The sequence below is a fragment of the Lytechinus pictus genome, chromosome 2 (genome assembly GCF_037042905.1).
Source record: "Lytechinus pictus isolate F3 Inbred chromosome 2, Lp3.0, whole genome shotgun sequence".
NCBI classification, from domain to species: domain Eukaryota; kingdom Metazoa; phylum Echinodermata; class Echinoidea; order Temnopleuroida; family Toxopneustidae; genus Lytechinus; species Lytechinus pictus.
In genome coordinates, this window is record NC_087246.1 from 19558151 (window position 1) to 19574097 (window position 15947).

The window sequence follows — 15947 nt, forward strand, 5'->3', positions numbered from 1 at the left end:
AATTACATGCAGGGGCCGCGGAATCGGGGGGCTGGGGGGCTTCAGCCCCCCCCCCCCCCCACACTTTTTTTCAAAACCGTGTACAAAAACGTAAAAATTACCATATGAATGTGATTTTTTGCATGGTCAGCCCCCCACTTTGAAAACCGTTCCGCGGCCCCTGACATGCGAGTAAAAAAAATAGAGCAATAAGTATTCTCTGCAGGAATCCCGAAAACAGTCCTTAAAGTACAATTTTCAGGTCAGTATATATAAAAATTCAACTCTCGTTCGCATTAATTAATAATATTACTCAGGTATAGTATTTATGAAATGTGCTTAAGATGTCCCGTTTTCAGGTCGGGATATCAAAAACGTTAAGGTCGCGCTTCGCGCTCGCATCCTTATATTTTGCGCGTCCCTGCGAGCACTCTTTGTCAGGTCAGTTTATCAGAAATTTTAAATGAATAGATAAAATAAAGGTAAACTGTGCTTAAACTTCAGTCAGTAGGGCAATCCCCCGGTTTTTTAACTCTTCGAGGTGGCCGATTTGGTAAAGTAAGGAAGAGGTTTTCCGCACTCCATACCCAGGCCTCCTATGGTAAAAGCTGGATTCGCCCCTGCTTAATAAAGGCCCCCTTTTCACGTCAATATATGACAAAAAATATGATGAGTATCTTCTTCATGATTTCGAAAGGAGCTTATAAAGTGTCCCGTTTTAGGACTGATTTTAACAATATTCCAGCTCGCGCTTCGCCCTGGCATCAATTTTGATTAGTGAGGCACGTATCCTCTTGAATCGTTTTTCAGGCCAAGTAAGAAAAAAAAACAGCTCTTGGCATTATTTATTTAGGCCTAATGAGGTATATATATTTACATCGCTATAGTAGGTCCATGCTCCTACTAAGGTGAAAAGAGAGAGGGCTGATGAATTGGTGCAGGTGAGTGAGTCCAAACAAAGAACTACTAACGTCCAGATCTAGATTAGCATCGTTAAAGGGATGGTCCGGGCTGAAAATATTTATATCTACATGAATAGAGTAAAATTCACAGAGCAAAATGCTGAAAATTTCATCAAAATCGGATAACAAATAACGAAGTTATTGAATTTCAAAGTTTATCAATATTTTGTGAAAACAGTTATATGCACATCGTCGTGAATATTCATCAGTGGGCTGATGATTTCACATCCCCACTTTCCTTTTTTGTGTGTTGTACATGAAATCATAATCGTTTCATTTTTTCATGATGTGTCTCCATTATGATAAAAAAAAGTAGCAGCAATCATAACTGATCCATTAGAGAAACATGTATTTACTTTGACATTTTACTTTACCATGTACACATTTACTATTACCATGTATGCACCGCTTTGTTCCAATTTACCGATAGATATTTCATGTTGTAAATTATTGATGTTTTTGAAAACGGTATATAATTTCTTCGTCTTTTTCTTACTATCATTATTATTCTTTTTCTTCTTCTTCTTTTCTTCTTCTGTTATCTTCTCTGTTGTCTTTTCTCTTTTTCGTCTCCCTCTCACTTTTCCCTTCTTCTTCTTCCTTTTTTTTTTATTCTTCTCCTCCCCTCCTCTTCACGTTTCAATGATTGTCTTGCAATATTTCATTGATGCTCCTTTTCCATATATATTGTTCGTTATACACTGATTTTAAAATGTTTACTTTGTCAATTGTATGTTCCACACGGCCCCAATGGAAATCAGTCTGTGAACTGTTTGGGCTTTTTAACCGTGTATAAATAAAATAAATCTTATCTTATCTTATCTTATGCACTTAATCAGTTGTCAATCCAATTGTTTTAGTTCTTAGTAGAATTTTTTTGAATAAACCTAATTTCATATAATAAAATACAAAAGAACAAGTGGGGATATGACATCATCAGCCTACCTAATGAATATTCATGAAGACATGCCTAGAACTGTTTCACTGGAATAATGCAAATCTTTAAAATTCAATAACTTTTAATAACGTTGTTTGTTATCCGATTTTGATCAAATTTTCAGCATATTGCTTTGCGAATTTTACTCTATTTATTGAGATATAAATATTTCTAGCCTGGAACATCCCTTTAAGAACGAAACGCAAGAGTGTTCTGTAAAACAGTTCTAATACATCCAACACAGTCGCGGTCATTTTGCCCGTTTCGATGGTACGCGACGGTGGTATAATATTGATGCCTGGGGGAAATGTGTATTATCTGATTTATAAGATATGGATGTTAATCCTCAACCATCTCAAAATCATGACCAGTCATAACATACCGTTTGTATGAACTCATCACCGGTCATAATCAAATCTACATAATAGGTCAAATACATGCCTACATGTGCAAAAACCAATTAGAATTGACTATACTATCTAAGATTCTAGTATTACTGTTGTAACAATTTCAGTAATTTACTAGCAATTTTTGCCTAATTAATTTTGCAGTGTTTTGAAATTCTTTTTACTGTCTATTGTGCTTAGAAAAATATAATCATGATACAGATGATATTGATTACAGTAATGTTCTACTGTTCAATGTTTGACCATAATGTGTAATTAGCATAATTGGATTAGCCTGCGGTTATGAATAGTGGATCATCATCATCATCACAGAGAACATTCATTTCAGAGAGACAAAGATAATGCACTTTCAATATAATATACCATATTTATTTATTTCAAATCTATAAACATCTTCAACAATAAAATATTCATTTAAAAGCTTTAATTTTTCAACCTGTTCACATCATATATGTCTAATGATGAACATGATTCAATTTCAAATCTGGATGATATTTGTACTGTGATATAATTACATACCACACACATTCATTATTCATATTGGTTTTCATTAATCTATGTATTTACACAAAATATATTTCCCTCTTTACTTTGCAGATACACATGTATCCAAAGCAGAATATTCAGGGAAATAATGTCTGCATTAACAATTGCAACACACAATTATCATTGAAAAAAAAATCAATATCAATATTTCACCATCTGACAAATTCCATGGTTTCATGGTCCCAACCGGAAGTGAGTCTTATTTGCCATTCAGTAGTGAAAAAAAATGATGCCTGCAAATTCATACTGATCTAAAATAACTGTCTTCGTTTTGAGTTTTTGTAAAGGAAGATAGTAACCCTTTCTGCAAATTAGTAATTAAATATGTTTGTTAACATAATGAAGTCATGTCTATATAAGTAGAATTGGTCCTAATTATCAATGTTCATTGAGTGTGAGTATATGGGTAAACTCAATTAGTATTTAGCATGTCACTATTTTGCTAGCTCCACTTGCAGAAAACCATGCATTATGTTGCAACGACCAGAGTGCTCTGTGGCAGTTAGATTTGGCAATAAATTCAATTCAAATTTAAGCTTTACATTGTATAGGGGCTGTACATGTACAGGACTAAAAGTATAAATATTAAAATCTAAATGTAATGTGGTAGTTGGAGTTGAGGTGCAATAAAAGAAGAATAATAGTTAAACCAATTACCATGAATAAAAAAAATGATAAAGCACAATTCCATATGATCTCAGTACAGCATCTGTACAGCATACCACCCACGCTTTAAACATGAAATTACATGATTCTCAATGCATGCATACATTATAGAACATAGACATCTATGCTCTATGCTGCCCACAAAATTGTACAAAAACTGTAAATAATCACAACTTTCAATTATCTATCTAAAGACATTTTGTGTTCAAAGCAATGACGACCACAAGTATCTATGCACGTATCATTCAAAATGCTCAGGGTTTTTTTAATCAGAGCTAGCTACCAACCTTATGCAACCAAAAACAGGAAAAATTGCAAAAAAAAGGGAATTTCCAAAGAAGAAAATTTTCAACAAGACCCTTGAAACCAGACATGCCAACCTCTAGGAATGAGAAACCTATTGAGTGATCCTCAAAACTGTATTTTGAAATATTGACCCACAAATGACATTTGACCTTTGGTCTAGTTACCTGAAATACATTCATCCATTTACCTAAACTTGTGTAAGTTTAACAAAATAGAGACATATAGAGACAATTTTCTCAATAAGATACAATTTTCTTTAAAAAAATAAGATACTTTTCTTTTTTGGGGGGGGAATTGTATTTGATGAAGAAAAAAGGTTATGCCATAATTTGGTATTGGTTGCAAAACAGAACTGTTGGCTGCTCTGTAAAATGATTTGAACAGATAAAGTAAAATCAGACAAACAAAACACTGAAATATCCATTAAAAAATCAGTAAATATGCAATGAGCAGGTTGATGTCACATCCCCACTTATTCTTTCGTGAGTTTCGTATTTTCTTATATAAAATGGAATTTATTCATATATTTTGTCCACCAAGAATGAATTGAATCAATGTGTAAGATAATCATTGCTGCAACTTATTCTCTTACAAGAAAGACATGTCAAACACACTATGTAAAAAAAAGTAAGAAACAATCATTATTCCAAATAATTACTAATAAAATAAGAAAGTGGAAAGTGGGGACATGACATCATCAGCCTACTTATTGCATATTCATAACATTGAGCAAATAACAGTTCAAAAAATATTGCTACATTCTAGAATTCAATAACTTTTGTACTTGCTTTCATATTTTGAATATATTTTCAGTGTTTTGCTTGTTAAATTTTACTTGATTTCTTCAGATTACCCCTTTACACTAGGAATTCAAAGTATAGGCACATCTGTAGCTGCAAACCCTGAAGGCATCTGTATTAATTAGTACCTACATGTACAGGTACTTATAATCTACTCCATCACAAGAAAAGTTTTCACTTTCAAATCCCAAAATATACTACTAGTATCAAATCAAAGAGCTGTGTTTTATTAGGCTATCCAGTATAATCAACTGAGTTGATTTTAAGTTAAACAAGGAATTTGGATATGAGCACTGACTGTGGAAATAGTGAAATTAGTTGTACCTGCAACCAACCATCTTTCTTTGGCCATGATTATGTTTAAAGCAAGTTGTATCTTTGGGGTAGACTTCCTTGTCAATTGAATTTGAACTTCAATTTACATTGCTATGATTTATTGATTGTTGACTGTAGTCAGCTGTGCAAATAAGATTGATGTCATCCAAAGAAAGGGTGGATAAATACTGGCTCTATCCATACAATCAATTAATTCAACATGCACGTAATTTCAGCTTTGGTACGACCTCAAATGAAACCATTTTTAAAGTTACATGTAGTGAGTAGCTAGAGAACACAAAACTAGGGTGCTGTGAATTTTCCCTCATCAAGATTAAACAGATTCAAGTTCTTTGGCTGAAAATTGAAAAAAAAATAGATAGGTACAGGAGACTGAGCCCACATATGTGTGGTCTAATCTATGGATATTGTGGGTCATAGCATAATCAACCAGTGTCCAACAGATTAACAAATGTTGTGTCAACAGTGATTTCACTGCGTCTTTCCTGATGGAAATGGAAATCTCATTAATTTATGATGACTTATTGTTAGTTTGGGGTTGGCTGATCACATGGAAATAATTGAAGATTAAATGAAAAAGACAGTCAACTATATTCTTGATAAAAGCTGTGACTAAACATGGCTCATGCTCTCTTCTTGAGGCTTTGCTGCAATCACCTTCCAGTATTCTAGAAACAGTGAGTGAGACCCATAACTTTTGGAGAAAGAAAATGAAAGTTTGAATGTACCCTGGTATAAAATAATGAAGCATACAAAATATTTGAACATGTCTTAATATACAATACATTCAGAGGACAATTTGTCAGTATCCAACAGTTACCATAGTTACAATTGTCAGCCACCTGTGTTTCTCAGCCACTTTTCACCATGGACAGTTGTCAAGTCTGACAACGTCTCAACAATATGATGACACTTCCACCAGGTTCAAATGACAGGTCATTTTCAAAAATACTTTAAAACACTCTCAGACAGATATCACTAAGTGATATTATGTTGTACTAATCTTTTGAAAATCATTTATCATGGACACCCTATTCACTCTTAGAAAGCACATCCCTCAACGATTGGCAGCACAAGAACAAAGAATTTTTACAAGTTATCAAATTTGATGTGGTTGGTCTTTGTCGTTCACTTAAATCTGACATTGATCATTAAACATTGACTAAATTTTCTAACATTAAATAATAACCCTTCACCTGCACAAAGATCACATGATATGATATCTCTGTATCAACAAGACTATTGAAGAAGGTCAAGTCTTTAGATCAATTATTATTCAATTAATCATTAACGTACAGTAAATGAACACTCCGTTTGATGATCCTTTGATAAATTATTCTGTATTCTCATAACATTGATTACAGTATTCAGTTAAACCTAGCTTAACTTTTTGGTTACCCGGTACACAAAATTAAGATCAATCGCAATTTGAGTTTCATCTATTGTAACTCTTTGTAAAACAGGGCCCTTATTTGCATTTTAAGATAATATTTGTGTTTGATGAAATGTCTTTCCTAAACTGACTTCCAACCCACAGAGTCCTACATGTAGCATACCTTTAAAACCGGGTTTGGGGTCTAGAGGAAACATTATCTGTACTATAATTGAAATTGTGTTTACAGGCTTAATTAATTTTTTTAGGTCTTTCAAAATTTACGTTTTTGAAATGACATCTCTTTGGTCATCGGACATATTACTTTTTAATGAAATTGAAAATCATAAAATCATGAAATCATTGCATCAGAAAGAAAGGAAAATCACAGGTGATTGGTTGATCTTAAGTCTGCACATACACATAAAGTGTACAAATCTGATGTATATTTCTTGTACTTGCAGACGAATGCATGATACAAAGTGAAGACTTTATTTGTACTTCAAAAGTCTTAACACACACTTCAAGAAAATTTACTTAACTTTCTGTAATTTCAATCCAATGTCACTTTAAAACCTCTTTACTCTTAACCATGACGAAAATAGTATCCCTGAACATACTGTACAGTACCAATGCAAAATGGATGATTTGAACCAAGGAAGAGTTGTCAGACGGTATGCCCACCTTGCAAGTACAAATCCTCCTCTTCATCATCTTCAAAATATCCTAGCTCCTCATCATTGCAGGTACCGTTTGATAGGTGAAGTGGAAGCTCTTCGTATCTCCTGCCATTCATGCGTTTCCTGTGCATCTGACGTTTGCGTTTGTTTCGAAGGTGTTTAGGTATCAAGGCTAGTCTTGTTTTCAGTAGTTCTGCAAACACAAAAAGGCAACATACATGTAATATATGTACTGAATTGCAGAGACGGTGTGTACAGTTAATTAATATTATGAGGACATACATGTAGCATGTGGTACATGTACGTGTGTCTCAATGCAGGAAATGTACAAATCATTTGGAGTGAAATTTAAAATGTCTTGAAATTATAGATTTGTCTTTCAAGTAACATCCTACCCCCCCCCCCAGAAAAAAAATAACAGAAACCACAATTATAAATAAGAACGATCAAATGAATAAACAAATGTAAGGAAATGAAAACGAACCTATATTTTTCTACAAATGAATAATAGTAAATTCCAAGGAATGAATGATCTGGTGTATTTTCAAACATTTTAAAAAATGAATCATTATTATTATTATCATTTGTTTGGCATCACCTGGGCCTGGGTGGCAAAAAGCGAACTGAATAACTATGACCCGCAGGTCTCTCCTCCCGATATAACTGATTGGGGGAGTGCAGGTGGACCACTACACCAGGGTTTCCCCCTACTCTTAAACGAATAGTGCAGTGGATTCTTAACATGCAAGAGGAATGGAGTGTTTTCCATTGTAACATAGCCTGCATCAATGTAACAGGGGAGAGATATTTACACACAATACAGGCTTCAGTCATCCACCCAGGGTGGACTCGAACCCACGACCTTTGGTTCGACAGGCAGACACTTTACCGACTGAGCCAAATACGCTCACTTGAAGAATAAAGAATGTTTGCAAATTTTTTCAAAACAATTCCTTTCATCCTGTACAATTTTTGAGGATATTATACCATTAAGTCAGCAACTCGAAATTGGATGTTTGCTATTTCCGATTGTGGCTTCAAATGTAATGTTGATGGTACCTGTACCTCGATATGCATAGAATTACAAGGCAACATTTTCTCCTGTAGCTGTTCTATACAATGTACAGGTCATGTTCCATTTATCTGTTCTACATGTATGCATGTAACAAATACAATCCAATGATATTAAACCTAAATTCGAGAATCTAGAATCCTTTGTTATCCTGCAACAATTGATAGTTTCACAAAAAATAGCATTCAACTACAGGTAGCTATTTAAAGCTTGTCTCTAGCTTTAGCAAATCCCCCCAAAATATAGCCACATGTACATGTATCATCACTATTCCTGAAACTGATATTACATGAAAATGTAGTTTGATCAGGTGCCTAAATAAAATGTCTGCATGGTTTTTGTATTTGATACAAAACCTATGGCTGTTCCAAATCATGGACTGGGCTGAAAAGTTTATCTGTAGCATCTTGATATTTATCCTATTCTTTTATTTGTAAGATAAATTCTCAAAGAGCCATTTTAAAGGAAATAAAAACACTGCCCAAAAAGTTACTATTTGATTTAACAAATATTTAAAGGGGAATGAAACCTTTGGAACAAGTGGGTTTGTGTTGAAACAGAAAAACCAAAGAATAAGATCAAAGAAAGTTTTGAGAAAAAAATCAGACAAATAATGAGAAAGTTACGAGCAATTGAATATTGCAATCGCTAATGCTATGGAGATCCTCACATTGGCAATGTGACAAAGATGCATGATGTCAAGTGAACAACTTTCACTTTGATGGACGATAAAATGCCCCCAAAATGTCTCTTATTGCTCTTTCTTATGGTGATACAAACTCTTCATCCATAATGTATTCTTTGAAAATCTGTATTACATGGCCTCCAGGCTCCTATACAAAGAATACATGATCTACTGATAGATGTAATAAAAGAGGCAGTTCAAGTGAAATATATACAAAAGTAATGGCAAAGTTGTTTAAATGTGACATCACACATCTTTGTCGCATTGCCAATAGGAGGATCTACATTACAATAATGTTCTAAACTTCAAATGCTCATTACTTTCTTATCATTCATTCAATTTTTCTCAAACTTTAATTATCTATTTCTTTGATTTTTGTGTTTTCGCACAAGCTATCTTATCCCTAAGGTTTCTTTTCCTTTAAATTGTCAGAGAATTGGCGGTTGAAAAATAGATAAAATGGCTTCTACATGTTTTTAAAATTGGAATGTTAGAAGAGACTTGGGTACATGCATGATTCACATTATTGACCCTTTACTAAAACTGTGAAAGACTGGTCCATTTAAAATGAGTTTACGGCAAAACGCATAACATAATTTCATGTAAGGTATTTGCATAATTATTTACTTAAAAACTACAAGAAATAAGTTTTTTTTATAAAGCTACTGTACCCCCCCCCCCTCCATAAAAACCTGGTGGGCGTTTCATAAAACATCGGTCACATTTGCTCTACGGCGGCCGTACGGCGAGTCAAAAACAGCCATTTTAACATTTTTTTGTACCAGCTACATAAATACATGATATAGGTGGTTTGAATAAAACAGATGTTTTAGACTCGCCGTACGGCCGCCGTAGAGCAAATGTGACCGAGGTATATTATGGTACATGTTTATTCATTGGCGATGGTTTAGTGTGTAAGAAAGGATCACCGTCGTTCTTAAAGTCGATCTTAATTTACGAACAGCTTTATGAGAGTCCAGCCCCTGGTCTCAAATAGCCCATTTAAAATGGGATTTTAGTACAGGTGTATACAACTCACCTGCTATTGTGATTTTAGGGTTTGGATTTGGTGGCAGGCTGCTGTCCAGAGGAAAACTCATCGGATTTCGCTTCTTCCAGAGTCCAGTGTACAGGACAAAGAATGTGAGTACACTCAGAAGAAATAACATACTCGCAAGCGCCCAAGATGCATCAGACGTCCAGTGATAGGGAAGGCGAGATGCATAGCACTGTGCACCTTCACAGGAAGCATTACTCTCTTCAACCAGGGCATCAGTCAATTGGCTCTCTTCTGTAACTACCAATGGCGAAGTGTCTGCCTCGCTGGCTTCTTTCTCAAGGGTTGTAGGTTTGGGAGGCTGCTGAAGGTGAACTGTTGATGAAGTCGCAGAGGAAGTCTTTGGAGGATGTGCGGTACTGTCTTTTTGTGCTGTTGATGCAGTTCTTATGGAAGAGGGTTCTGGGGTCTGAGTTGTAGTCTGAGCTGCTGCAGAAGTCTTTGATGAACTTTCTGTTAATGTGCCCCCACCAGTTTGTCTGTCTCTTACACTTGGTGCATCTAAACTGGAAACATTGCTTTCACCCTGAGAGATTGGGGCAGGAAGTTTTTCAGTAACCATGTCTTCATTCGCACTCCCTGCTGCATTTTCAGTCTCATTACTAATTTGCCTTTTGACTATTAAATGTCTATGTTCATTCAAAATTGAACCTGTAGATTCATGAGACCAGCTCAGAGTTTCTCCTTCCTGAAGGTCAACCTTAAGAATACTGGACAGCTTGTTTTCGACTGAAGGGTCTAATTCACTATCTCTGCTCCTGAAAGTCAATTCTTTCTCCCCATCACCAACATGGGCATTCTTTGATGTCTGATTTTCTACAACCTGAGACTTTACAAGAGGTACATCAGCTGCAAGTTCATTTGTCAAGGACTTGGTTGGTACATGTAGCTTTCTCAATGGGTTAACTAGGACTGAAAGACTATTTATTGCCTGTTTCTCAGAATGCCTGTGCCTGGGAATCTCATTTGCATTTAACTGCTGATCAAGATCAGTACCAAGATTTGTCTGTCCATCAATCTGAAAATTTGAAGAAAAAAAGAAGAAGAATAAACATAATCCGAATGAACATACACAAAGTATACTGTTTCAGTATCTTTTTCCTCAAATGTGCATCCAACAGATACATTTCATTAAAATATAAAGATCAGGTCCACCTTAACACCAAGGTAATTTGAGTAACAAGAGATATATTCAACAAGAAAAAAAAAAGAAAAGGTCATTGACATTGGGAGAAAAATAAGTTTATGAAATTTTGAACTTGCAGTTTGAGTCTAAAAAATAGCTATTGCCAACACGGGTGCAAAGGCGAGAGAGCCTATGATATCTCACAAACTTCTCTTTTATTCAAATGTAGAATACAAAATATTTATATTTTCCCCCTCAATAAGATTGGACTGATCCATACGGAATCACATTGAAAAACTTCTTTTTATCAATAGTCACACCAAATTGAAGAAAATTAAGATAGGCCTACATGTATTCCATTCCATAACTTGATAAAACACATAAAAACAGTGTGGGACACCATTGACTCAATCAGTTGAATTTTTTATCCATAGTGTTTGGTGAAAATACTGGTTTAAAAAAAAGGAAAAATATCTTTCGTACATTACATCTTCTTTTTAGGAAATTTTCTGTGAACATTGCGATTGTTCAATTTTTGATTTGTTTCTCTTCAAATGTGCATGCTGTGGAGGTGGATAAATGTACGTGCACCTATGTAATGGAAGTGTTTCACTTTCACAAGCAAGTTGCCACTTCCATTGACGAGTGGATACCATGCATGACCATAGGGTTTCGAATTTAGCACCCTAAAAAAGTATTTTCCATGTTCTGAAAATGCACCCCTTCACAAGTATTGGTGTGTGAAACCCTACAAGTACTGGAAACAAAATGGTACCCTTGACAAGTATTCCCTTCATTGACCCCCTCAGAACAAGTACAACGATATCTTCATTGTCACGGACGTCGGCTTTACCTTTACTTTCATTGGGTTTTGTACCACCCCACACACCTCACTCATATTGGAACCTAAACACGTAGTGTTGGGGCAAAAAAATATTTGTCTCTTTATATCCTCGCAAATTGGACCGTAAATACCATTTTTTTCATTATTTTAGTGTTTTTGACACCCTTATTACATTACGTACGTAACATGCCCTATATCTTGAAAAAGAGATCCTTTTTACGTTTTTTTGGTCACGCATGGTATCCACTCGTCAATGGAAGTGGCCCCCCCCCCCCCCCCTGGGCCCAACAGCAATTTTTATCAGCCTGGGACCGTCAGACCAGTGCCAGTGTCGAGAGCTGCCTAGGGTCCAAAATTTTTGCGATAAATCCATAACACCATAGGTCTATAAATCTAGGCATATGCCACACCGTTCAAGGCTATTTTGGGGATGCATAATTAATATTTCCTGAACAAAACAGTGATACCGACGCACAGTGGGCCAGGAGAAAGCAAAAGTGCGCCAAAACTGGTTTTTGGTCATGAAACAAATTTTGTTTTTTTCATGTTCTAAGCAAAGATAAGAACCTGTAGAATGTCTCCATGCAATATTCCTCCATGAAATTGATTATTAGTTGCCCATTTTATTCAATATTACCGGAAAATTACCCTTTACGGCTACCGTATGTGTAAATGACACGTTTTTAGAGATTTCACTGTTTTAACAAAACGGATTGCTTAATTTATTTCTAATTCATGGTGCTCCTTGTTGAATGATTGTTTTAAGTGATCAGAAATTTTCAAGATAAAATGATAATACCTTCAGAGGTAATTTTGGACGAAACCATTTGACAATGGGGGGTTTTAGCAATTTATTTTTTCATGAGCATTTCTTTTACAAATTGCTGCCGATTGCTGCACTGTACATACCATGGCGGTCTTTGTTATAGTTCATACTTTACACTGATACCAAATTTAGCTGCATATACGTGCATTTTATGGAGATATAACCAATATTCCAACCACATGTTCGCCGTATTTATCACAAAAATTGTTCCAAGTTCGAGTCCCATTACGCGCGTGCCGAACGTTGCGGGTGTCATTAAACAAACTCCCCGCTCCCTTCGGGAGCTTACGTATACGTAAGATCGTATCTCTGTGAGACTCCGCGTCGCGTGCTGGGAGAGTGAGAGAGAGGGGGGGATGTCTGGCCCAAGTGTCTGGCTCTTGTGACTGGTATCTGCCTAAAATATTTTCGTTAAACATACGTAAAGACAAGCTTTAATTTCCACTTCCACTAACTATATAATAATACATGTAACACAACATCATTTTGATGTCAAACTGTTCCATCCCGTGTTTCATATCTGATATGCTGTCATCCTGAGAAGATTACTTCTTAAGGTAAGATACCCGGGTAAGATTATTAATTTGTTTTGTTGTTCATAAACCAAGTAGGGGCTACTGTATATCGCTATAACACACATGAATAGGGATGTGATAGGTCTCACTCAGTTTTCTGCCAAAATATGAAAATGTGTAAAGGACAGAGATGGGATATATACGTGGTGTCTATACACATATAAGTTGCATTATCATTATTAGTATTTACCCCCCCCCCCCCCCACAAAAGGGGGGGGGTTTGTAACTTTACATACACGTATGAATTCGTTTATCTCTTGGCTCATTCTAAATTTGCTATAAATTATTGTTAGTATCGATCAAGAAGGAAGTGTATATTATCATTTCAAGGATTGTTTGGTTTATGACTCTCATTGACTTTATATGTATTCCACAGACTAATGGTAACAGGTGACATTGTGATTAATCACAGCCTCTTCCCCCTGATGTTCAAAGTATGCTAAAAGATCCTCTCACCAAAGACATAATAGTTGATGAGATAGCAGAGACAGACTCTGATTCGGAATAACTTTGTATATAATACGCTGTTCTTGGTGAAATAGGTAGGCCTTTTAGGGCCTTGTACCGATTAACCTGCAGAGGACCCGGCCTCTATTATTTCTCATTGGAATAATTATTTTAAAGATTTCACTGTCAACTTCTGGTATCAATCCATTTTAATTCATGTAGGCCCTAGGTGTGGTAAATCATTGTACCCAGGGAATGAAAATACTCCTTTGCATTTTTTTTTACAATTTCACTTTGAATTTTACAATTCCGGATTCATGGTAGGGCGCCCTCTTTAAGCGATACTCAAGTCACCAATTGAATTGTTTGTACCCCGCGCACAGACTTTTTTGTTTGTTTGCCATGCCTGATTGTGTGTTTGCTGTTTGCTAATATGCTTCATTATTGCTGAAATTTCTCTAAAACTAGTCTCTGAAAATTTGAAACTTATTTATTGTAGAATTAGAAACATGTAATTTCTTCTCAAATGTTAACAGCCAATCAGAATACAGTATTTTAACGATGTCGTCAATATTTGAAAATACTTTTATTGAATTCTATGGGTGAAATTACCCCTATCTACCTAATTTCATCGTACAAATGTGTGAATAATGGGTTTTGGCGCACTTTGGGTTCATTCTGGCCCACTGTGCGACGCCGACGGCGACAGCCCGGCCCACGGGCCCAGAGCCCGCAGAGGCCCGAGCCAACACCAGGCGGGTTAACTTAATACTCACCTCGGGAAACTCTCGGCGTCGTTGCCATCTCTCTTCGCTATCGGCTGCCGAGCCCGAGCGCGAGGAACACTCCGCTTCACTGACGCTGAATTGTAAAAGACACAAGATAAAAACAATCGGCGCATGAAGTTTCATTCTGCCACCTGGATCAAACTTGATGTGACATTTCATCCTTAAAAGATGCATTGTCGAAATGTAATAGTAGGCCTAACAAAAATTGATAAATTTCCTGCCTGACGACGCGACGGGCGACGTCGGCGACGTCATCATCACTGCTCTGTAACTCCGGCCATCGCCGGCCAGCGCCAAGATTATCGCATATATTAAAGTAGAGGTTAAATTTTGCATTAGATGCTACACGAAGCCATGGACCCACATGATACTGGATGTCAGCGCACATTTAAATCTATGCATGCGACATCCGCCCCGGGTATCCGCCATCTTGGGACCATCAAACCATATAACAACTAGTTCAGCGACTGCCCGCGGGAGCGACTGTCTATTAAAAAATGCGAGCGCGGAGTGCACCTATCTATTCTTTTTTTAGACCTAAAACAGGTTTGTACTAATCAGCAAGATCATTAATGCGAGTATAAAGCGTGTGATTAGTTTTTTTTTATTCCGATCGACGTGATTGGTTATTCTAAGAACTTTAAAAAAAAAAAAGATAAAGAATTAAGGAGAAAGGAGAAGGGCTGTGTATCTCAATAAACAACCGATGCGCGCAGAGTGCAAGCTTTTCTTCATTTCTGGCCAGAAAAAAGGAAAATGTCCAAATTTTGTGAAGACCGTATTTAACGATCTCTAAATAACATTAATGAACAACCACCTATTTTTTTTTTACAACCACCTATTTTTGTACAGGGGTGTACCTTAATTAATGCGAACGTACATCGCTAGTTGAGAATGTTTGACATTGACTTAAAAGGGTACCATTTCAAGGACTGTTTGTTTGAATGCCGGTTTGAATTCATGGAAATTATATATTTCTCACTAATGAAAAAAAATCTTTATACAGAAATTATTTGCTTTTAGACAGTTACTATAGTCTGCTGCGCAAACCCTTCACTCGAGTAAAGGGTCTGAATTGCAGCCTATACTCATGCCTTGTGTACTGAAGGCCCTCTCGCTCAGGAATTGAAACAGCAGATAGTCTTTGCGTGGAGACACACTTGTTGATCAAAGTTTCAGGGTCCGTGCCTGCAGCCTACTTCCAGCAGCATTACTTCTAAAGATTTGCTGAAGCGACCGTGGGGGTGTGTGTGCATGCATAGAGCGTGAGCTGACATTAATCATTGTTTTCATTAGCGGATCCAGATGGGGCCATGGGACGCAAAGGCTAGCCTACGCCCCTAGCTATTAATTAAGAATTGCTCATTAAAGTACAGCTAAATTCTGATTAGCACCCCCTATTTCAAAATTTGCCCTCTTATGCACCCCGTCTATGATCCTTGATCCGGTTCCTTGATCCGCCGCTGTTTTTTTTAATTTACTTTATATTCGGCACTTTTTTTGCAATCATGAACAGGATGCGTATCTCAAAAAACA

The 15947-nt window shown here is 36.3% G+C and overlaps 1 protein-coding gene across 1 annotated transcript; it reads right to left on the reverse strand.

Moving 5' to 3' along the window:
- Positions 1 to 4833: 4833 nt before the first annotated feature.
- LOC129254617 (uncharacterized) lies at positions 4834 to 14896 on the reverse strand. The gene is made up of 3 exons (XM_054893121.2): positions 14400 to 14896; positions 9788 to 10823; positions 4834 to 7184 (listed from the first exon to the last, which is right to left on the reverse strand). The coding sequence occupies exons 1-3, from the start codon at positions 14583 to 14585 to the stop codon at positions 6979 to 6981; spliced, it is 1428 nt and encodes a 475-aa protein (XP_054749096.2). The 5' UTR covers positions 14586 to 14896; the 3' UTR covers positions 4834 to 6978.
- Positions 14897 to 15947: the final 1051 nt, after the last annotated feature.